The sequence below is a fragment of the Mus caroli genome, chromosome 5 (genome assembly GCF_900094665.2).
Source record: "Mus caroli chromosome 5, CAROLI_EIJ_v1.1, whole genome shotgun sequence".
Classification (NCBI taxonomy): domain Eukaryota; kingdom Metazoa; phylum Chordata; class Mammalia; order Rodentia; family Muridae; genus Mus; species Mus caroli.
Genome location: NC_034574.1, coordinates 67,457,259 through 67,481,090, shown reverse-complemented (window position 1 = coordinate 67,481,090; position 23,832 = coordinate 67,457,259). Strand labels below are relative to the sequence as shown.

The following is a 23,832-nucleotide window of genomic DNA, read 5'->3' as shown; positions in this document are numbered from 1 at the left end:
TTGTGAGCCACCATGTGGTTGCTGGGATTTGAACTCTGGACCTTCGGAAGAGCAGTCGGGTGCTCTTACCCACTGAGCCATCTCACCAGCCCCCCTTCTCATCTCTTAAATGACAACCCAGTCATTACATTTGTGCTGAGCAAGATAAAAATCCTTGAATTCATTGAGGAAAACTTTTCTTTATAGTCTATACCTAATCAACCCTGACATGCCTGATAAGCCTTTGTCATACACCCAGTAGCTAACTATTCTGACCACTATTCTACCATTTCCTTGGTCCAGGACACCATTATCTCTTGCCTAGATATTTGTTGCAATCTCTTACACCTGATCCCTGTTCCTTTCACTGTTCACACTGTAAGCTGTTCTCTACGTAGAGCTGCTAAATTGAGACGTGAAAACGTCAGTCAGATAATCATATTAGACGGGTAAAAATCCCAGTGTGGCTGCCCATTCGTTTCAAATAAAGGAAAACACAAAGCTTTTATATCACCACAAGATCTGATACAATCCAGCATGCCTCCCACAAAAGAGGGAAAAGCAAACGGAAAGGAAAACACCATCATCAAAGTTTAAACAGTCTCACTCTAACAGTAAACACCTAGACAATGTTTTTAAACAGTCTCACTCTAACAGTGAACACCTAGACAATGTTTTTATGACAACACTGTTGTGCAACACTTTACAGAACTTAATCTGTAGGACACACATAACTAGAGTATAATCGAAGTATATTATTATTGCATTTCATCAATTAGGAAATCTTCTAACAAAGATAAGAGAATCTGACCAAGGACACTCAACTACTAAACAGCTGAGTTAGAATTTAAACCCCAGAAAGCTCAGTCAAGATTTCAACCTCACAGCAAAGCTCTAAAGCAGAAGACACAGAAAATTGATGAATAAAAGTTGACCTTTTATAAAAAACCCAAATCCAATAGAATACTATCTATTAAGAGACCAGTAGTTGCCGGGTGTGGTGGCGCACGCCTTTAATCCCAGCACTCGGGAGGCAGAGGCAGGCAGATTTCTGACTTCGAGGCCAGCCTGGTCTACAAAGTGAGAGTTCCAAAAAAAAAAAAAAAAAAAAAAAGAGACCAGTAGCTTCTATGAACTAGTTAATCAAATGTTTTATGAAATTTCATTTAGTTCAAATAACATTTGAAAATTTTCTTTATCAATTCATAAAAATCTTGGCTCTCTTTTAAATGTTTCCTTTTGGATTAAAGCTTCAAGAACCTTTGTTTTATCTGGTCATGGGAACACAAGCCATTAATCCCAACACCTGGGAGACAGAGCCAGGCAGATCTCTGAGGTCAGCCCAGTTTATGTAACAAGGTCCAGGCCAGCCAAGGCTACAATAGGACTCTGTCACAAACAAACAAACAAACGACTATTTTAGTTAGGGATACCTTATGCCTCTCCATTAGGCTCTTTCCCCATTAGTATCCTATGAGGCATAATTTCTCATAACAGTAACAAACTATAGAGCAAATGAGGAGATGATTTAAATTTAAATTTAAGCAAGTAAGGAAAGATAAATAGGCTGGTGGAGGATTTGTAATGGCTGCTGAGTTGACTTATTTCAGATCCAGTCTTGTTACCTCAATCTAAACCAAGACTAAGTTGCTGGCAACCTAGCCTTTCCTGGATTTCACCTATCCTTTAGTTTCCTGGTCACATTTCCATTGTCATGAAGAAACAACTGTCCCATCTGAGTGAAAAGAACATTTTTTTTCCTGCACAATTTACTCCTATTTAGTATTTTATGAACACAAAGCTTGGTGTTATGTGAAAGCAAAGAAAGCCATGAGACTTTTATGGATGACATTTCTATCACCTCTTTTACAAAAATATCTTTAAGTCATAGATGTCAACCTAAAAGTCCAAGGGCTCTTCATGTCAGGTTCTATGCACAGTGAAGAGCATGCTCACCCATGTGAGCATGTCCATGGAGGACTGCTGGGACTACAGCCCATGCTTCACTTCTCATACTCGGGTGTGTGCTGTTTTCAAGGTGGAATAAGCATCCTGAAGAGCTTTTTCAATAATGACTTCAAACTAAAAGCAAGCTGTTGTCATTTGCACTAGAACACTGGGAGCCTTCATATTTAGGATAGCATTACAGCACAGATGCAGCACCAAGACCCCAACGCTGGGACATGGCAGTCTAACTAACCTGCTTGGTGGCAGACCAGTCTTGAACAATGATGGCGGAGAAGTAAACTCAGCTTTTGTAGATGGAAGAGCTGCTTCTTTCTCTGAATTTCCAGTTCTCCCTTGCTGTACCTTCAAAAAAAAAACCGGGGTTACTATTCTGCTTAATTTCAGAAACCATCAAGCATGAAGAACTTTTAAGCCTGTAACATCTGTTCTGAAGTTAAATATGAAGAATGTACCAAGCCTGGATATTTATTAAAAGGGACCTATGTGAGTTTAGCATTAGGGGAAGGGCAACAAAAATGAACTCAAGGATCAAAATGTTCCATTTACTAAATAAAATATTCAGTTTGTCATTTAGAAGCTCCAATAAACTGTGACTCCTGGAGACTCATCAATTGCTCACGAGTAAAGTAAATGAGTGTAGGATGTCCATGGTTATGACTCCATGTCTCTGAGTTCAAGGAAGGCCTTGAAGACTTTTCTGTTCTGTACTCTCAACCTTTACCTGCCATTCTAACCATTTTCTATCTCAGATGGTGATTTGCTATAATGCCAATGTAAAGAATCTCTTCTCCTGGAAATTAAACTAGTGTCCAACTAAAGGCTTCATACCTACTGACGAACATTTTCGGTCATAAAAGGTACCTTGCCCACTACCAGAAGAGAAAAGTAACCATCAATACTACCAAGCTACAAGCCTTTATTATTATGTTCAATAGCCACCTACTTACAAGATACACTGCTATATCAGTGGTGTAAATGTTACGGGAGTAGCCAACTCCTTTTTATTATACTTAAGTCCTACTCCATGAGATGGAATCTATATCTGACACCATTAAAGGTGCACAGGACCTAGAACTAGCTATATCATGGGTTCTAGGGGAAACTTACTACTCTTACGTTTCTAAAGGAGCACTGCAATAAAATCACTCCTAACAACATACTGCTGCCATGTTCATAGTTCAGAGCATCACTCAATCCTCCTCAGAGAAGCTTAATGCAGTAGATGGGAACTAACACAGAGCCCCAACGAATGAAAAGTGTGCAGAGAGTAAGAGACTTTGGAGCATTCATCCTTAAATGGGATGTCTTTATCAAACCTGTTCCCTCAAGGCTCAGGAACCTATGCAGAAGAAAAAGAAACACAAAGAGCTGGCTCTGTAAGAGTCATAGGTCATAAATGATTCCAAGAGCATCATCCAGACAGAACAGGACTGATGCACACATGAACTCATGGAGACTGTGAGATCATGCCTAAGACCAGCACAAATTCCAACCAGGCAAATCCCAGCACAGAAAGCAAAGTGAACATAAAGTTGCCCCGTGACCAAGCAGCTGTCTAAAACCGACGGCTGCTGAGAAAGGAAAATCACTGCTCTCCAATGGAGTGGCACTGGGTATATCATGACCAGAGTTGACCAAAATGGACTACATGTTCTTTGGTATACATTTTTGTTTTGGCATTTTTATCTTTAGGAGTTTTATTCATTTGTTAAGATAAAGGGGAGAAAGAAACAGAACATGAAGTTGGGTGAGTAGGATGGTCTTGGAGTTAGTTGGAGGAGGCAAATATGTTCCATTATATATTGTATGAGAAGGAAATCTGCCCCTGCACATCCATAACTTATCACTAGTACCAGCCAGCACCCACCATGCCAGATCTGCATACCCAGGCACTGGAAATCAGTCGCCAGTCTCCTTACTACCGCTCCCTCTTTACGCTAACTCCAAAGCCACTGGAGGGAAGCAAAGACTAGTCCTGCCAGCTATGATGCCCACGCATCACAGCAACAACCTGCATGGCACGAGGACTGTAAGGTGCAGCCATAGCATGTAAACCATGGCTATAGCCCACCGCTGTCCAGGTGGAGTTAAAGCCTGTTCAACAAGAGGAAAACAACAACTGCTACTGGAAATAAAGCCAGCTACCCAGGGCTAGGTAAGTTACCAATCAGTCTTGGAGGAGACGTTCACTTTACTAAGTCAGCATAATTCCTAACTACATTCTAACTCTATCCTAACAAAAACAAACAAACAAACAAACAAACAACTCCTGAAGACAAAAATACCAACACAAAAATGCGCTCCAAAAACCATGTAGTCCATTTTGTATTGGTCAACTTCTGGTCATGAGGCCTGACCTGTAGTATAGTTCATATACTACTGATATTTATTCTCATACCCCGAGAGAAGTGTAGTTCACCCCCTTTCAAAGAAACTTCTTCAGCAACAGCAATTATAGACATCACAACAGTTCAAATGCAATAAACGAAAGTCATGTGGTACTCAGTCCCACCTGATACATCAATAGAATTCCTGCACACAAAGCTTGAGGATCATCGAGGGAAAGAGAGGGGCAGAAAAAGCCAGAGGAACAGGAAGTTTGCAGTGAAACTATGTCTCCTAGAAATGCCAGGCTTATCGATGTGGCTGCCCAAACAAGACTTGACCAATGACCACCCCAATGGCCATGTGAACACAGAAGGGAAGAAGCTCAAGGAGCTTCGACCCTCAGCCTAAGAATTATGGGCAACTGGGAAATGCTGAGTGGGAGAAATGGTCTTTCCAAAGAAGAGCCCCATAACTAGTTATCCATTACCAATAATCAGCACTGAGGCCATATACACACTAGTAATATACACGGAGTGGATTATATTTAGGAACGTGTGTGTGTGTGTGTGGTGTATAAAACAAAACTTTTTAAAAAAGAGGCCATGTATTTGAGAATAAGGATTGTGGGAGGAGTTAGAGGAAAGAGTGGAAAGGGGGAACTAATTAATTATAAGATATTAAAAATTATCATTAAATAAATTTTTAATAAAATAAAGCTAAGTATTTACTAACTTAAAAAGAGGCAGATCTCTATTAACTAGCTATTGGTTTTTATCCGATGGCACCTACCTATAATTAATTAGGCCTTAAAACTGAGTTTATCAACAATATGAACTAAAACCAGTATCCCCCAGAGCTCGTGTCTCTACCTGCATATGTAGCAGAAGATGACCTATTCGGCCATCATTGGGAAGAAAGGCCCCTTGGTCTCGCAAACTTTATATGCCTCAGTACAGGGGAACGCCAGGGCCAAGAAGTGGGAGTGGGTGGGTAGGGGAGTGAGGGGGAGGGTATGGGGGACTTTTGGGATAGCATTGGAAATGTAAATGAAGAAAATACCTAATAAAAATAAATTAATTAATTAAAAAAAAAGAAACAAGAAAGGATATGTCTAGAAATAAAAAGGGCCCTGGCGTGGAGGAACAGGTGTCATTAATAGGTGGGGAATTGTAGGGGCAAACTCCTATTTTAACACTCCTTTTATTTTCAGCCTTCATTTATCTTCAGTTACAACTTTAAGATACATGATGAACATGCCTAGAGTTTCTTCCATCTGAACTGCAACGTTTGAATATACACTCCATGTCCATGAGTTATGTATGCCCTGAAACATGTTTGTCATCATGCTTCTTAAGCTGTGGCTTTAACTTGTGCACACTCAGTAACATGCTCACTACAGTACTTTCCGAAATGAATTTATATATCACTTAAATAAAATGATTACACTTCTTTTTTCTGGAGAAAAAAAAACTGAATTTATTGAAAAAGGAGTTCTACTGCTTACTAAAAGCAAATTCATTTAAAACGTACAGATCCTGTTGGGATATGGGGATCATCACTTAGAAAAACAAAAAGATTAAAATGGATTTGATGCATATTTGACACATAAACTGCCAGGATGTGGTAACGGGAGGGGAACAGTTCATTTAACAAACATTTATTCACTATCTACTCTGTACTAAAAGCTCAGAATATGAAAGAGAAAGTCTCAGCGAAAACAATAGTTAGAGTGTGCACAATATAATTCATGCCATGAAAACCCAGGGCTAAGGAAAAGTGAGGCGCTTCAGAGTAAAGGGCTTGTACTTCCAAGCCTTACAAATGGGTTCCTGGGACCCATGAGAAAGGAAAGATCCAATTCCTGAAAGCTGCCCTCTGCCCCTCACCAATGCATTATGGCATCTGTGTGTCAACACAGGTGAACACACACAAACAAGCACACAAGCATGCACTCTTTAAAAAGGGGGAGGGGTAATAAAGGACGAAACAAAAAAGAAACACATTACTCTACTTGAAGGATTGGGAATACAGTTAACATTATCAGCTGGCCCCATGAATACCAGCAAGTTATACTCAATTTCTTAGCACATCAAACTGACACTCTCCATTTCCTCTATTCTGATCCTCTCCATATTGTCCTCATACTAATAAGATGGCATTCCCCTACCCAGCTTCTCAGAGAGAACAAAGCACACAGGTGTTCTCTAACTCCGCTGACTAACGGATGACAGGCAGGTCAAAGTCATCAGCGTACAGCAGCTACTGTGATAGGCATCCTCCACTTTTGCTCTCAACACTCCAGATTCCAACCTGTGCACAGAGCGAAAGCAGTCTCCCACACGCCAGCTCATGGCTCTCTGTGCTCAAGGTTCTCCAACTGCCTCCCAAATCAACCAAAATGAGATGGCCTTCTCGGCACGGCCGACAAGGTCTGGGTACTGAAGGTGCTGTACTCTGGGAGACTTGCTTCTTTCTATTCTTCCTCCACTCATCCTCATCACACTCAGTTAGGATAGCCTTTTCTCTTGTCTTGTCTTTTTAAAAAAACACATAAGTTCCTCTCTCGTCAGGATTTCTGAATTTACTATCCTTTTTGTTTGGGATATCCTTTCTCCAGATCGTCTCACATATTCTTCTAATTAAAGTATAGTAGCCTCCCCAACCTCAATCTATGTTATTGCTTTTTGTAGTTTCAATTATGGATCAAAAACAGACTAGAATAACTTAAATGGGAACTTCCCAGAGCTGACAGTTTGTAAGTTAAGCCATGCTGAGTCAGTAGTATAATGAATTCCTGCACCTTTCCAACTGCATTTCCCCAGGGACATGAATCGCCCCCTCTGTCTCTCCATCCACACGTGCACTTCCGTATCCTAACAACCATTCGGCTGTTTGGGATCTTAACAGGACTGTGAGGGTAGCAGAATGCTGATTTCCAACCAACCCTTCCTTCACTAAAAAGGTTCTCAAAGCACAGAAGTAGCTGGCGTGGTGGCGCACACCTTTAATCCCAACACTTAGGAGGCAGAGGCAGGCAGATTTCTGAGTTCGAGGCCAGCCTGATCTACAAAGTGAGTTCCAGGACAGCCAGGGCTATACAGAGAAACCCTGTCTCGAAAAACAAACAAACAAACAAACAGCATAGAAGTAGCGATGAAGACAAGCCATCAATCATTTCCTCTCAGCAAAGTTATCATCGACTTAGCATCAAAAGAAAAGCCACCACACACTAAGATTGCTAGGGCCTTCTGTACAAGCTTTATTTTGAGCATAGTCACATAATTTTTTATGAGTCTATTGTTCTGTTGCTGTTAGTCACTAACTGTAGCTAATTTAAAGTTACACTTTATTATGCAGATGCACGTGGGAGAAGAAAACAAGAGTACAGAGGGTTTAGTACCACTCAGTTTCCAGTATCTATAAGGAATCCCAGCGTGTAATTCAGTGGCCATTAGAGGACTACTGTGTCATTCAGACTATACCTTGGGTTAATATAGACTTCCTTCATCATTCTCAGTCTCTCTCCTGTGACTTTCTATTTTCTTAAAATTTCTTATTATCTGATTATTTTGTTGTATGATACTATCTGCTTATTGCACTATAGCAAGACCTTTGACGACTCTGGCTTCATATAAAAATCTGTACCCTACATGTCTAGAAAACAATGTGGACAAACCAATACATACATACATATATATATATATATATATATATATATATATATTTCTTTTTTTTAAACTTAATTGATTTTGAGACCTTGCTTTAATGTCACTTCTTCAGTCTTTCAAATAACATGGAGTGTCTAAATACGTAATTGTTGGCACTATTATTTACTGAATACCTAGCTTTCCCATTACGGCAGACCAAAGTCCATGTCTATTATGATCATTTTCTTTCCCCAATCTAGCAACCTTCCTCATCACATTGAATCATTACCTTGAATTTAACTATCTATATGCACAGCCAGATGCTGCCCTAAGGGCTACACTCAAAATCTGCCTAGCCAGAACATGAGGCTATCACTTCATAAAACCTAGCATTTTGAGAAATAATTACATATGTGTCTGATTTACTAAAACCAAGTTAATAGCAGATCCTACAGAGCTAAACAAAATTTAACTAGAATTTACAAACTTGAGAAGTTAATGGCTGGCAAGAAGCTCAGAGGGAAACGGCTCCTGCCACCAATCCTCATGACCTAAGTCCACTACTCTGGTACCACATGATGGAGAGAGAGAAACAACTCCTGAATGTGGTCCTCTCATCTCCTACGTGTGCCATGTGAATGCTGCTCAACACAGGCATATACACAATGTTAATTTCTTAAAGAATCTAAATATTCATTCAAATTATTACTTTATCACTATGCCAAAAGTTCTGAAGTTTAAACATTATAGTCAATACTTAGTATTTATACTAATAACACAAATAATAAGTGTTTAAAATTATAATTGACAAAAAATATAAATTACTGATCTCTAAATAATACTAGGGTAAAAATACTAGGGTAAAAAAACCCTGCAAGCCATAAATGAATGACCACATCTCAACCCACAAGACCTAAGCACTGGAGATGTCACAAAGCCTGGTACTTCTGAAAGCAGATGAAGAAACTTAACTGAGCAGACTAAGCAAAGCCAAATCAACCCTACGTCAGTGAGCAAGGCAAAGCCACACTCTCATGGCAGAAGCAGAGAAGCTGGCGGCCCAAGCTCCAGGACCGTCTGAGATCACTGGCCAAGGCTTCTAGTCACACTGGAGTGTTTCTGAAAATCAGACTCCCACAAAGAAGAAAGAAAGAAAAAATATTGTAGGAAAACAACTTCAAGATAACAGCACATAAACAAATTGCAATCCTCTGGAAAAGCCTACAATAAGTGCCCTTTCGTCGTAGAGACAGAGCTTCCAATTGTCTGTAGGGCCTACTCTTACAAAAGTCAAAGAGCATTTGAAAAAACAGACCAAGTCAGAAGCTGAAAACATGAAAAACTAACAGAACAAAGAGACTATGTAGAAAAAAATAGCAAAAATTAAAATTTAAAATGTCAATTATTAAAATCCACTGAAAGATTGTAAAAAACAGAGTAAGATGTTAAGTAATGAAAACTCTCTTGGAAATGAAAAAGAGCACAGAAATAAAAACCAAGTAAAGAATCCAACTGTCAAAAGAAACCTCCTGGAAAGATGAAACGGAGATCAGAGCGAAGACAGGCATCGCAGCCCTAGTCTAAGAGACGCAGTGCAGCAGTAAGATATAAAGAAGCCAAAACTGTCTCTCGGATGCGAAGTCCACAGGCAACAGGCCAAGTTCCAACACTGCTGCTTAGGTTCATACATATTCATACAGTCCATGCTGTACATGATGGTTCGAGAACTATTTTAAGAAAATGTCAACACTGGACGATGATGGCACATGTCTTTAATCCCAGCACTTGGGAGGCAGAGTCAGGCGTATTTCTGAGTTCGAGGCCAGCCTGGTCTAGAGTAAGTTCCAGGACAGCCAGGGCTACACAGAGAACCCCTCCCCGACCCCTTCCCCCCCCCCCCCAAAAAAAGAGAAAATGTCAAAACCAATAGATGGTGATACGTATCTGCACTCTAGCATTTTGGAGGCTGAAGCAGGAAGATAGGCAAAGTGAGGTCATCTTGGGCTACTCAGGGAAACCCTGTCTCAACAGAAAATAAAATCAATCATAAAATGATATCATAAGATGAGAAAATGAAAGGAAATTAATAAAAAGGTAAGGAGAGAGGTTATGGTTGATTTGTTCCCTAATGGTCATTTTCTCCTAATTTATAATTCTATAATTACCAATTTATTTTACCCAATTGAGAGGGTAAAGTTGCCTCAAGTTTCTTTCACCTTTTACTTGGCACAGGGAAAAAACAAAACAAAAAGCAGACAGACATAGTGACACTTGCCTGTTATCCTAGCACCCACTCTGAGGTTTATGACCTTGAGGTCAGAGTGGGCTACCTAGCAAGTTCCAGACCATCCTGCATTACACAGCTTGACTCCTTCTCAACACAAAGTGAAACAGAAAACCAATAAACCCATTCCCATGAAGGCACATAAAAGGCTCTTCCTTCCTGGCTATCAGAGTCTGAAAAACACTGACGACAAAGGCATCTAGAGGCTGGTTTCTCCCACTCACTAGACTTGTTACTCAAGCTTACATGATATAAGGGGGATGAATGCCTTCAAAAGGCTATTGGGCTGTTTCTCTCTTGACTTTGACTATATTTGTGGGAGACAGGAAAAGAACTTCAACAGTGACTCTGCAGCCCCTATCCCTTGGCCCATCACCATGGTGAGCAGCCCTGTTTGTTTCACTGGTACACTACTTATTATGTCAACTCCCTATCTGACCTTTTACCTCCATTTGGATGTCATTTTCTTTTCCAAAATCCAGATCTGCACAATCTCTACTGCTTGAGAACCTTTTAATGGTTGCCTGCTGTTCACAGCAATGTTGCATGGTGGCTGGAAATGAGTATCTTTTCATATGGCTTTTTTTCCGCTATTTCCTACAGACCACAGTATAACCAAAGTGGGGGAAATGTTTGCCTGTAACAGACTTACTAGCATTCAAACCCCTAATCAAGGCAAGAACACTGAACAACCATAAAACTCACTCAGAACAAATCCATCAACCAGAAACAGAAAACACAGACTTCCTCTCAAACAATTCTGTGTGTGTGTGTGTGTGTGTGCGCGCGCGCATATGCATAAATGTAAACTATATACCCACAACTTTCAAGAGAGGCCAGCCACTAGTAGTTCCTTATTTCACTGTCTACAAATCTAAGATTAACAAAGCTATGTATTAGCTGATGGTTTATAATGGAAGTTCTCATTCTTCTTAGGAAAACAAGATAAAACAAAACCCACCAATGAAATGAAACAGCTCATTATTAAACTTGACCATGTATTTGTTCTAATAATTTATCACAAAATATTCAATGCCCGAGCAGACACCTGAAAGGTTGATAATCATTTAAAATGGAGTAAATATCACCACGTACTTTGAAAATATAAACAGAACAAGGACCAATACTTACCTATAGTAGGATGTAAATTAAAATTGAAGTCTTTACATAGAACTGTGTTCAGATAGAAGCTACATCTGCAGATATAGCATATGCATTGCATAAGGCAGTACTTTGGTGTCCCCAAAGGGGCATAGAGTTCTCTAGCCAGGCTATGAGGTATAGAAAAGGTCCCCAAAGAAAGAATTCAAAACAAGGGGAGGAGAGATTACCTGACCAAACTTCAGGAAAAGTCGCAGTGAAAATGTACTATTTTTCTTGGGACAGACTTAATGTCCCTAATCCTATAAGGCTTCACATCACTCACATGGACCTAGTCTTTTTAAGTATTAATTTTAAAACTCAGTGGCTCTGCTCAATTCTTAAGAGGTTGTTAGAGAATATCTCAAATTCTTGAAAGCACCTTCATTGTGAGCTAATATACGAATGATTTTAGTATGAGATAATAACTGTCACCTTCCCTCCATTTTTTAAGAACTAGGAAAATAAAAAGCTTCCAATTCTGTTGCTAAGGAAAAGAGCAAAATCTAGTGAGTGGTGCACTGGCGGCCATGACTGTCACATCCTACAAGTGTGCCACCTATAATCACAGCAGAGCAGACAACAGCTTTATTTGGCATATGTTAGTGTGACAGGCTATAGACTCACATGCTTGCAAAAGGAGAGTAAACAATAAGCAAATGTGTAAGTCACCAGGAAGCTGAAGATTTGGAAAAAATGTAGCTGCTTATACTTCAATTTTCTCCCCTGAACAGTGGGATGGGAGCAGACTCAAGAAAAATGAGAGCAACCAAGGATAATTTACTAAAATTCACCTTAAAAAGATTGAATCTGCCATCTTGGATCTCTGCACCTGGTGTAACTTCCATAGTACAGTCTTCGGCCTAAGTTAAATAACATATTCCCCATTAAGATACCACACAATTTTTAATTGATAGGCCACATAAATAGTAACTAGCTGTGGCCTACAGCTAGCTGATTACATACAGTAGTCATCAACATGAAATTCAAAGTGAAGGGAATATAAACAAACACAGCCATGAGAACAAAAAAATTAAACTGCTGTACAGCATTTAATCACCTTGTTAGGGGGAAAGTGACTTATCTGGGGAGTCAGAGTGGAACAGGAGAAGAGGCAGGGTTACTCTGGAAGATTTCCTAATTACCGTAATCTTGTTTGTGGTTGAAGTAACAGGTATAACTTCCAGTCCCATTCGTATCCTCTTTTGTTTTTCACAGTAAGCTTTCCAAGTATCTTCATTAAAGCCATAGTTAAAATAATCAGAAAGATCAGCACCTAAAGATGAAACAGACTTTTAGGATGCAAATATTTTAACTCTGTGGCAGCATCAAAATTATAGCGTAATATAAAAGTGCACATATGAAAGCAGGAGAGTGAGCTCTGAAGAGGAAGGGTGACAGAGGGGACTGCAGGGGACACATGGGTGGGTATGACTGAAAGACATTATACACATGCATGAAAACGTCCGTCATAATGAAACTCATCATTATGAATAATTTATATATAAGAGAACATTAACATATTTTCTATGACATTCATCATAACACTCTTGAATTTTTCTTAGTTCTCAAAATTGCCACAATGAAGCAAACACTGAACAAACATTTTGATCAAAATGATTTCCTTTGAAGTGTTATAATAAATGTGAGTCTACATTTGTTAATTCCAGGGACAAATAATATTTAATGACGCAAGTCTCACTACTCATTATTTGCTTAGGACAATAAACAAGACACTGTAAAAGACAGTATTTTACACTGCTGCTCACAAATACTTTTTGGGTATTAAAATAGAACCACATAATCTTACCAGGTTTCCGCCATGGTTTATCTTCAAAAGAATCCAGATCTACCTCCAAGAGTGGAACTCCATTAATGCTGCCAGGTGCATCGAGGTCCACTCCTTTGACTTTGGTTCCTATTTTACAGAAATGCAAAAGGGCAAAGACGCTATATTAGCAAGAAGCTGAAGACAAAAGGAGGAGACATCAACCACCCTCTACCATCCATCCTGACCGTTAATAAAACTAGCGTCTAGTCAAACTTGGTGATCAAACTTTCACGATGAACAGGATGAAAAGTTGGGACTTAGACATTATGGCGTAGAGTGGCAGCACATTCCTATCATGTACGCACTTGGGAAATGAGACATGAGGACCAGGAACTCAAGGCAAGGTTCCGGCACACAGCTAGGTCAAGGATAGCCTTGGCTACAAGAGATATGACCTCAAAAAACAAAAGCAAAAGGTCATAACATCAATAGAGCTGCTAATGCCGATGTGTTACATTTCTGTTTTATACAATGTGTGAGCAAAGAAAGTGTTCTAAAACAAGCACAGTAACACAGCCACACACTGTTTGAGATGCCTTTCACAGGAAGTCTGCTCGTGTATATCACAGACAGTGAAAGACTCGTGCAAAGAGCTAATACAATCTACTCAGGACCTATTTTCATACCGATGAAGCTGCAAATACAAATTTTACCTGTATTTCCATAAACTCTTCCCCCTGCTTTGATATTAAGATTTACTGGTGCTGTTCCATAACTCCTAAAAATAGAATAAAAATTAACTTCAAAAACATATTAGTAAAAAAACAGGAAGCTATTCGACTCAGAAAATGATTGAACAGACACACACACAGATTTTTACACTGATTTTTAATGTTTGTTATTTAGTTATTACTGGATAAAAAATAAATCTTAATGTTTTATATTATTTTATGTATGTGACTGTTTTGCCTATATGTATGTACATTACAAACGTGCTTGGTACCCAAAGAGGTCAAAGGAGGGCGCTGGAACCCTTAGAACTAACATTACAGATTGTTGTGAGCCACCATGTGGGTGCTGGGAACTGAACCCAAATCCTCTGCAAAAACAAGTGCTAAGCTATCTCTCCAGTCCCAAGAACTCATTTGTTTTTTTAAGATCTGACATTTTTCCATCTCAAAAATCTCCCAGGTACTAAACTCAATACGCCATCGCAATACACATCTGAGAAGCATCTTTGCTGGTACCCCTAGTTCCTTAACATTTAGCTATCTGCAGCAGTGAAAGCTTCCTGCCCCACTTCCAAATACCATCGACCCACTGTGGGCCTCCTCACATCCCAGTACACAGGGAATGCACCATTCATAAAAATGAAGGCACTTAGAAGAAATGTGAAAGAAAATCTGGAGACCAAGGAAAAAGTGTTAACAGGTTAATAACTAAAGGAGAAAAGGGACCACTTCTAGGACACCTGCAAACCCCCCATCTTAGTCTGGGCTGGGACTACACACACACACACACACACACACACACACACACACACACGAACACACGAGAAAACCAAGTCACATTGTAAATGTATTAATATGCATGTGGCAAATAACTGAAGCTAAACCAACCAATGTTCAAATGCAATTAACTGTGCAACTCTGGGCAGGTTACTCAGACCACTATGGACTTGGTACAATTTTTCTTAAAATGAGTTTACTTCTGGGCATAGTGGCACACACCTTTAATCCTAACACCCAGGAGGAAAAGCAAGTGGATCTCTGTGAGTGAGATCTGCCTGGTCTACATGATGAGTTCTAAAACAGGCAGGACTACATAGAAACCCTATCTCAAAAAAACTAAAACCAAAACCAAAACCACCACCACAACAACAGGAAGAAAATCTCTTTTGAGTGAGTAGAAAACTCAAAGTCAAGTGTTCGTGTTGACAGAAATTGCCTTTGACAATGTTTGGGGGGTGGGAAGGAGAAACACAGGACCAGGTAAGAATGATTTATAGTGAACAGAACACTTCAAAGATTTATGTTCACATCATGAAACATGTTATTTAATTTCTCCCTTAAAATTTCCACTAATTAGACCTATGATCCTGGCTTTTCTTTGCGGGCTGCAGTGAAGGAGCATTTATTTGCACAGCACAGGCAAAGGAAAGCTCTGAGTTCAATATCCTCCATTGCTGTAAGGTTATGATTTACAATTTTAATCTTTGATCCAGTCCAACATCCCTCCAATAAAAATCCTGAAGAAATTAAAAACGCAAGGAAACTATCTTAGACTGGCAAATCGGTATGGCACTCAGACACAACCAATACCGTATGCGACGATGGTCCCACTACAGTCAGTCATGAAACAAGCGTGTCCACACTTTCCTCTTGTACTCAATATAGGACCTAAAGTTTTAGCTTTAGAAATGGGAAAGAAAATGGAAGGCGGGAGAAAGATAGATATTATCCCATCAAAATAAAAGTGACATTCCTCATAAAAAGAATAACCCTAACATTTATATGAAAGCATGAAGGGCCTCAGTAGCCAAAGCTATCTCAACTAAGAACAATGCCTGAAGCATACCTGACAGCAATACCTGACTGTGAAACATACTACAGAGCCAAGAACAAACTCGGCACCAGCACAAAAACAGACATTGGATCAATGGGACAGGATTCACACAGAATAATCTCACACAATTATAGTCACTTGAGCTTCAACAAAGACATCAACACCACAACAAATGTCCACCTGCAGAAGAATGAACCTAAATCTTTTATCTCACTCTCAACAAAAGTCTATATACAAAGTGATCAAACACCAAACTGCTATGCTATGGAAAATATTTCGAGAGGCATTTAGCAAGTTCTACCTAAAAACGAGTCCAATAGTTTAGGAAGTAAAAACAAGAATGGAAAATTGGAATTACTTGAAATTCACTCTTTCCAATAGCAAAGCAAACAACTGAGAGAAGATAAAAATCACATGACAATGACAGATATAGAATAGATAAAGAGCTTAAGAACAAGGCACAGTTAATCCCAGCACTCAGGAGGCAAAGGCAGGCCGATCTTTGGGAGTTCAAGGCTAGCCTATCTCGGGACAGTTAGGACTGTTACACAGGGAAACCCTGTCTGGGAACAAGAAGAAAGAAGAGGGAAGAAGAAAAAGGAGAAAGGAGAAAGGAAGGAGGAAGGAAGAAGGAGGAAGAAGATTCTAAAAGCAAAGCAAATATCCAAACCCCATACAGCCTAGTCCATAAGCAGACTAGTCAACAATGAACCAACAGTTCTCATATTGTCAGCAAACATTTTTAAAAGTTCAGCATTCTCAGCCATCAGGAACAACACGGAAATTCCACTTCATCCCGATCAAAATGATTCATGATTATCAAAACAAACCTCCCAAAGATAAAGTTTTAGTAGTCATCTTATATACAGCGAATCTGAAAACTGAAAAATCTCTTACTTCTACCATTACAAACCCCCAATCCCTATTTGAGTGTTTTCTTGCGACCCTCTAATAGCCCTGTGCTCCGTGAGTTGGCAATAGTCCACTTATTTGGTCCAGTTCATGGAACATCAGTCTTGTTACCAGCACACTGACCCCGACTAACTTTATTAACTTTATGACCTTTATTAGCTCAAAAACAACACACAAATAAAATGATGGTGGCCAAGAAGGCATATGTTAGCTTGGGTTCAGAAATAAAAATTAAAGACCTAAATTAAGGTTTGTATAATAAAATAATCACAAATTGCAAACTACACTTTCAGTGTTCCATTTCTAATCAAAGAACTAATACTGGCAAATGCTCTAGCAAAGATGTTGTAGCTATGGCAACCAGACACTGCTTTCATGTCCTTTCATAATTAACTGCAGGCAGAAAGCAATCAACCACCTGTGGAAACCGGAGTCAGCTCTTTCATGTAGTGTTAAGAAAAAGAATCACCCACAGACTGTCAAAGCATGGTGTTTTATAATGTGCACTCACTCAGAGCCACCAAGGTGCCACAGACTAAAGGCACTTACAGCCAAGCCCAATGACAGACCAGAAACAGAATGTGACTCTTACAAGGAGTTCTCTGACCTACACTGCAAGCCACTTACCCATACTGTGGTGCTCCCGTTTTGATGTCTCCTATAGTGACGTGAACGTCATCTTCATCATCGTCACTGTCACTATCACTGTCGTCTTCAGTCTCTGTCACTTTCTACACCGATAGAAACAATTATAAAATGCAATAAATAATCCAATTCAGCATTCAATAGTGATAAATAAAAAATTATTCTGGGGTTTTTAAATTGTTTTAGAATACAAATTACAAGCTTATAAAGCTATTATCCCAACTTTAATGGTCTACAATAATTTATAAGTTTATGAAATAGAACTTTTATTGCCATCTTTCAGAGAATAATACATGCTCCATGTTTTCAACTCTGCTAACTATTTGGTAATTTTTAATACTGACATTAAATCGTACAAATGTTTCATTCATAAGAATTTCTCAAGTTCTTCTTTTTAAATAATTTTATCTTATAGACACTACAATGCCTCAGATTCATTTTGCATGGTCATCAGTTATACTATGAAGAGATTCTCCATGTAAGTGACTAAAGAAGCATCATGTATCTTCTCAAACACAAGTGGATCTGCTTACAACTGTTTCAGTATGGATCTAAAAGTGGTAGATAGTCATATCACCTAGGCAAAATGCTTTTTGATTATAAGTTTAAGTATGAAAAAAGCAAGTTTCCTTTCCTATTCAGGACTAAGATCATCACGACAAACATCAGAGGGAACAACAAAGTACCATTTTAACTGTCACGGAGTCCGGGAGTATCACAATCAGAGTGCATTCCTAAGACACTGTTACAGTCAGCTTTAGGTTGTGGACTCAGTGTTGGCTTTGGAAACCAAGCTCACTTATCATAGTCAGAGATCTACAACTACTTAGTTCTTTGAAACACTAAACAGCAAGCTTGTGTGAATGCTGTATGTCCCCCAGAGTTTCTTCCCATCATTTCTCCTCACTAAGTTCAACATAATCTTTCCATGATACCAGACATATCAGTTGACATAGGGGTCAAGTCATACATGCTGCTGAAGGTTATGTTAAATGCTGGTTTTATTTGTAAATAAAAGTATGAAGTTCTTAACGATTTTAAACAGCAGAGTAACTGGATTTCAAAGCCTGATATGTATGTTACCGGTTTTGCCACGCCATTTTCAGCAGCTTCTTCTTCAATTCCAGATGGAGGATTAGCACTGCAAAGAAAGAAAGCGAGCAGACAGGTTGGTGGCTGCTGCTGCAAGTACACAGATTATGCTATGATTTCAAGCTATCACTGATAAGAGTTTCTAAAGTTATTCTCTCTACTGGGTGATGAAAACAAGACTAGGAGTCTGTCGGTTTTCCTGTTAGTGTAAAACACGTACTCAGATGGAAGCAAGCATTGGGCTTCCTTGGGTTTTTTTAGTCAGTCTGCATAGCCCTGGATGTCTTTCAATTCATCATGTAGACCAAGCTGACCTCAAACTGAGATCCAACTGCCTTTGCCTCCTAAATGCTGGGCTTTAAAGGTCTGTACTACCATTCTCTAGGTCTCTAGGTCTTTTTTCCTGTATTTTTCTTTTTCTTTTCTTTTTTTTTTTTTTGAAACAGGGTTTCTCTGTATAACAGCCCTGGCTGGCCTTAAACCCACAGAGATCTGCTTGCTTCTGCCTTCCGAGTGGTTAAAGGTGTGTGCTACCACTACCTGGCTTGCCCAATAATTTCCTAATGACATACAATTAGAAGAACATAATTCAAGTTTTTCATGTTTTTAAAATATAATGCATAGCATACCACTTTTACCTCTGAGTCTTTACTTAGTATCTGCTGTGTGCCAGGAACTACTGTTATATGGTCAAGGGCTACATAACATAGTTTCATTTCTCCCTGATACCCATGAGATTCTATGATATGATCATATTAACTCTTTTAGTGCTCAGTACACATTTCTGCCTGCTTTGCTGTTCCACTAAATCAGATAGGTTCCTTATTCTATCAAAAAACGCAACTTCAAGATATATATCTATATCTATATCTATATATCTACATATATATCTTCATGGATGACTGTCCTCTAGTTTACAGTAATAAGGAGCCTGAAACCTAATTTTGATTAATTTTAAAACTAATCACTTTTAGAAGGCAAATTTGACTTGTTTTGTAACAACAAAAACAAATGTGTTCAACAATACAACATTCACATTTCCATGTGACTCAAGCCATTAGCCAAAAAATACTTCCAGAACTATAGCATAGTCAGTTTCTTGACATTTTACAGATATTTGTAGATAGAAACTTCAATTTTTCCTGCCGTAACACAGGACTCAAGATAAATGTACTACTGAAATTCTTAATTTATATTTTTGCTTAAATAAACTCGCGGAGATCAAGAAACAAGTTTTGCTCTCTTGTGTGTGTGCACCCCGCCTGCAGGATACATTCCATTTCACAGAAGAGCATGTTCTAGTCAGCTAACCAGCTAACCAAGACAAATAAAGCATGGTGGTACTGAGATCAGTGCAATGCAATTAAGGACAGAGGCTTCGGCAATGAGCCAGTCACGACAACGATGGGCAGGCAATTTCAACAGCAGGGTCCTAGGTAGAGTAATGCAATGGTATGTACCAAGCTGTATCCTAATTTTGTCTGAACTCCTTCCTCTCTATTAGACATAATACGTTAGAACTTTTAGGTTCTCATCACCATTAAGATACAAGAACAATAACATTATAAGCTTTTTCTAAAAAAGTAAAAATGTAAACACACATGCCCTCTTACGGGATGAGACACACAGAGAACTCCAAATGAAATCAACAACAAAAACAGGCAGCAGTACTCAGAGGAGGCAGGGATGGGTTAACTCCAATCAACTACCATTCTGTGTCCCAGAGAACTCAAGAAAGAGCACCATGAAAGGGAACCTTGAGGAAGGAGAGGGTCAGAGCTCCTGCTGCCCTTCCAGGACCTAGGTTTGAGTGCCAGCACCCACAAGGCAGCTCACAACCATCAGTCCCAAACCACAGTCCAGGGGAGCCAATGCCTTCTTCTATTCTCCACAGGCATGGATGTGGAGCATGGACATACATGCAGGCAAAACACCAACACACATAAAATTAAAAACAAAACAACAAATTGAACTTAGAATTATAGTTAAATAATAAAAATTCAGAGATAAGGATTAGCTCATAAAAATTTCAGCTCTTTGGAGGCTATTTCTACTTTCACTCCCTTACTTCCATATATTCTTTGTTTTATCTCTTTTTCTTCTGATACAAAAGAAATTACTTGTAATGGATTTCCACCACCTGTGTTCATTTTAGAAGCTCCATTAAGACATAATTCACATCCACCCATTTAAAGACTATACTTAAAGGGACAGACTCTGTACACAGTGTAACAATCATGTTGTGAAATCCTAGACTGTGTACATAGATAGCCTCCCTAAAGAAGTAAGTATACATCACCCGGCATCCCCATTTTCTCCTATCCCACAACACTGGTCTTTCCTTCTCTATGGATTTGCTCATTCTGGAAACTTTCTGTACTGAATTACACATGTCACGTGTTCACTCACACTGCAGCAAGTCTATACTCAGTTTCCTTCCTTCCACCAGGAAATACTTCCATAAGGGTACATTGCAATGAACCTATTCATTTGTTTTGGTGGACAGGTAGGGTCATTTCCATTTTACAGACTAGCTATGACTGATGCTAAGAACACTAATGTTCAAATTCTTGTGTTCATGTATGTTTTTATTTCTCTAATTTAAAGTGAGTAGGACTGCTTAATTCATTATAACTGTTTAAACATCTGAGGAAGCTCCCAAGGAGACATCACTTTATAATAGCAGCAACAGTGTACAAACAGCCCAGTTTCTCCATGTCTTCACTAGAGCTATTTGCCTTTTGGATTAGAGCTATCACGCTAGGTCTGAAGCATTCACCCCTCCACTCTGAAAACCTAAATCTTCTTTAAATGCTTCGTGGCGGGGGGGGGGGGTGATGCATGTGGAAGCCAAAGGCATCAGTATCTTCAAATCCCTCTTCATCTCTCTTTTCTGAGACAGTCTCTCACTGAACCTAGAGTTCAACAATAGAGTAGATACTGAGTACTAAGTCTCTCCTAGAATGTATTCATTCCTGTCCACATCTTATGCTGCATGAATGTCCCCAACTGGGCCATTTCTCTGGCCCTTAATTGCTCTGTTCAAGATCACTCCTCCCCCCATCATTTCAGACAGTCACCTGATCAAACTAAAGCCAACGGAGACATGTACTTATATGCATTAGATGTAGTGACGTTTTGAGTAAATGTCTGGTTCCCTGGACACTCTGTAAAATACTAAGTTTTGTATAATAACAAAGAAAATCAACATTAAAAAAAAAGCATCCATTCTGTTCATGGTATAGTAGCAAGCATAGTTTCCTTTCAAAAACTAGTTCCATTATGAATTTAAAATATAAAGCACTAGATTACAGCCAAGCCAGGCATAGTGGCACGTCTTTAATCTCAGCACTCTAGGAGGCAGTCAGACAGATGTCTTTGAGTTCAAGGCTGGCCTAGTCTACAAAGGGAATTCCAGGCCTGTCAGTAAGAGCTTGTTTCCAAGAAAAGAAAAGAAAAGAAAAGAAATTATACCAAGAGTAAATGACACTATAAAAACACTAACAAACTATGAAAGCAACAATTTTCAGTTATTTTAATTCTTACAGTAAAAAATTTTTTTTCTTAGTAATTTAACAACTACACTCAGCCAGATAAAGTTGCTCTTGCCTTTAATCTCAGCACATGGGAGGGCAGAGGCAGGTGGATCTTCTTGCCAGCCTGCTCTACAAGGTGAGTTCCAGAACAGCCAGGGCTATGCACACTACACAGAGAACATTGTCTTGAAAAACAAAACAAAACAAAAACCCAACTATATTGTATACACCTCTAAGCTCAATTAAGGGTGAAAGTTACTCTACAGTGAAAAGTTGGCAAGTACCTAATAACTCAAAAACTGTCCTATACGTTACTAGAAAACAGGACAGGATTGGTCCACAAATAGAAAAAGTCCTTCAACTTTGGTCAAAATGCAGTTTCGGCAAGGATTATGATCAAACAGTAGACAACTTGCTAGAATGGAAATCTGTGTAAGACATCAACAGGAGAGTTCACCAACCTGGCATTTTCTTCTTCTGGCCTTTCAACTTCATTCTCATCTACCAAATAAAATAAAATAAAGTAAATAAAGAAACCAAGCTTAAGCAACAAGTAGTATAGAAATCTGAAGGGAAGATCACAAGCACTAACCTAGATCCTTTGCCAAGTCACTGTGCACATGCACGTCCCACGGGCCTACAAGCATAGCCAAAGTTAGATCACTTCATAAGCAAGACACATCTCTTATGGAAAGAAATACAAGGGGATTTACACATCATTGTAAGAGAAACCCCCACACATTTCACATTTTAAGGGTAGTACCGATGCTGTCTTTCCACTAAAGAAATAATCAATTTTACAAGTTTATCGGAGTTTCATTACTAAAAGGCTGCTTAAGACTCTAACGTTCACTTTTATATAATCTATGAAATTTATGTCAAGAATGTATGCTCTAGGAAAGAACAAAATACTTTCAAATCTGGTATAACAGCCAAGGGGGACTACGACTTAAAGTTAAAAATCAGACATCAAACATGTTCCCTACAAAAACAAAGTACATGACACATTAAATTTGGGGACACAAACACAAAACACCGAATACTAGCCTATGGGAAGCGTCACGAGATACAACTATGACGTGAACTATACAGGACTCTTTAAAAAAAAAACAAAAACAAAAAAAAAATTTCCCCTAAATACAGGACACAATTCAGGGTTTTCTTTATGGAGCATAGTGTATTCCATCTGTTTCTTTTAATTAATCTTTTTAAAGCACGACTTTCAGACAAGGAGGTACCCTTGCAGGTGCATTCCATACAAACTGACCATCAAGAAACAAGACGTTAGTTTCATTGCATTGACTTTATTTAGCTGCTATTACAGAATGACTGTTTCTGAAAGAAAGGGACGAGGAGGGGCACCCCATAGCCACTGAGCAAGAGACACACCGAAGCGGCTCAGAATCGATAAAGAGCATGAATAGAGAGAGAGTGCAGAAGCGAGGAGGCCCGGACGGTGAGGAGGAGGGCGAAGCAGGGCTGCCCGGCCTCCTTGGCCCGCGTCCACCGCGCGGTGAGTGCCTGCGGGTCCGGGCGAAGGCCGGGAGCAGGCCGCACTCGGCCTAACCTAGGCCGGTCAGGGCCAATACGAGAGGCCTCGGACTCCCGGGCCTGAAACACCGGGAGGAAGGCCTGAGAGAACCGGGGAGACAGACAGGAAGTTCCGTACCGCCATACAGCCACTCTTCCTCCTCATCCCCTCCGGTCCCGCCGCTCAGCTCCACCAGGCGCTCCACCTCGCCGGCCGACATGGCGGCCCCACGCACAAGTTAAAGGCGGCGACCAACAGCCCTCTCAACCCCTTTTCCCAGCCTCGCCGTCCCAGGGCGCGAGAATGGGAGGGAAGCCGCCGGTAAGCGAACGAAGAGAGCACGAGACTCAGATCTGCGGCCGACCTCGGCGGAGGCGGCGACCCTGAAGAGTCAGCAACCGGTCCGCCTGCGCATGCGCCGCAGGCACCCAAGC

At 39.7% G+C, this 23,832-nt stretch overlaps 1 protein-coding gene across 9 annotated transcripts in view; it reads right to left on the bottom strand.

Annotated features, from left to right (window-relative positions):
* Fip1l1 (factor interacting with PAPOLA and CPSF1) overlaps positions 1-23,832 on the bottom strand; it is a 63,377-nt gene extending 39,545 nt beyond the window's left edge. For 5 of the 9 annotated variants that reach the window (XM_021163805.2, XM_021163806.2, XM_021163808.1 and 2 more), the window contains exons 1-10: positions 23,537-23,832; positions 22,460-22,504; positions 22,329-22,368; positions 18,323-18,380; positions 17,222-17,325; positions 13,831-13,895; positions 13,157-13,264; positions 12,492-12,622; positions 12,141-12,209; positions 2,180-2,289 (exon numbers count right to left, since the gene is read on the bottom strand). In XM_021163805.2, the coding sequence (XP_021019464.1) occupies positions 2,180-2,289; positions 12,141-12,209; positions 12,492-12,622; positions 13,157-13,264; positions 13,831-13,895; positions 17,222-17,325; positions 18,323-18,380; positions 22,329-22,368; positions 22,460-22,504; positions 23,537-23,618 (812 nt within the window). In that variant the 5' untranslated portion in view covers positions 23,619-23,832. The remainder of the gene's footprint in view (positions 1-2,179; positions 2,290-12,140; positions 12,210-12,491; positions 12,623-13,156; positions 13,265-13,830; positions 13,896-17,221; positions 17,326-18,322; positions 18,381-22,328; positions 22,369-22,459; positions 22,505-23,536) is intronic. The other 4 variants (XM_021163810.1, XM_021163813.1, XM_021163809.2 and 1 more) reach the window with 1 other exon arrangement.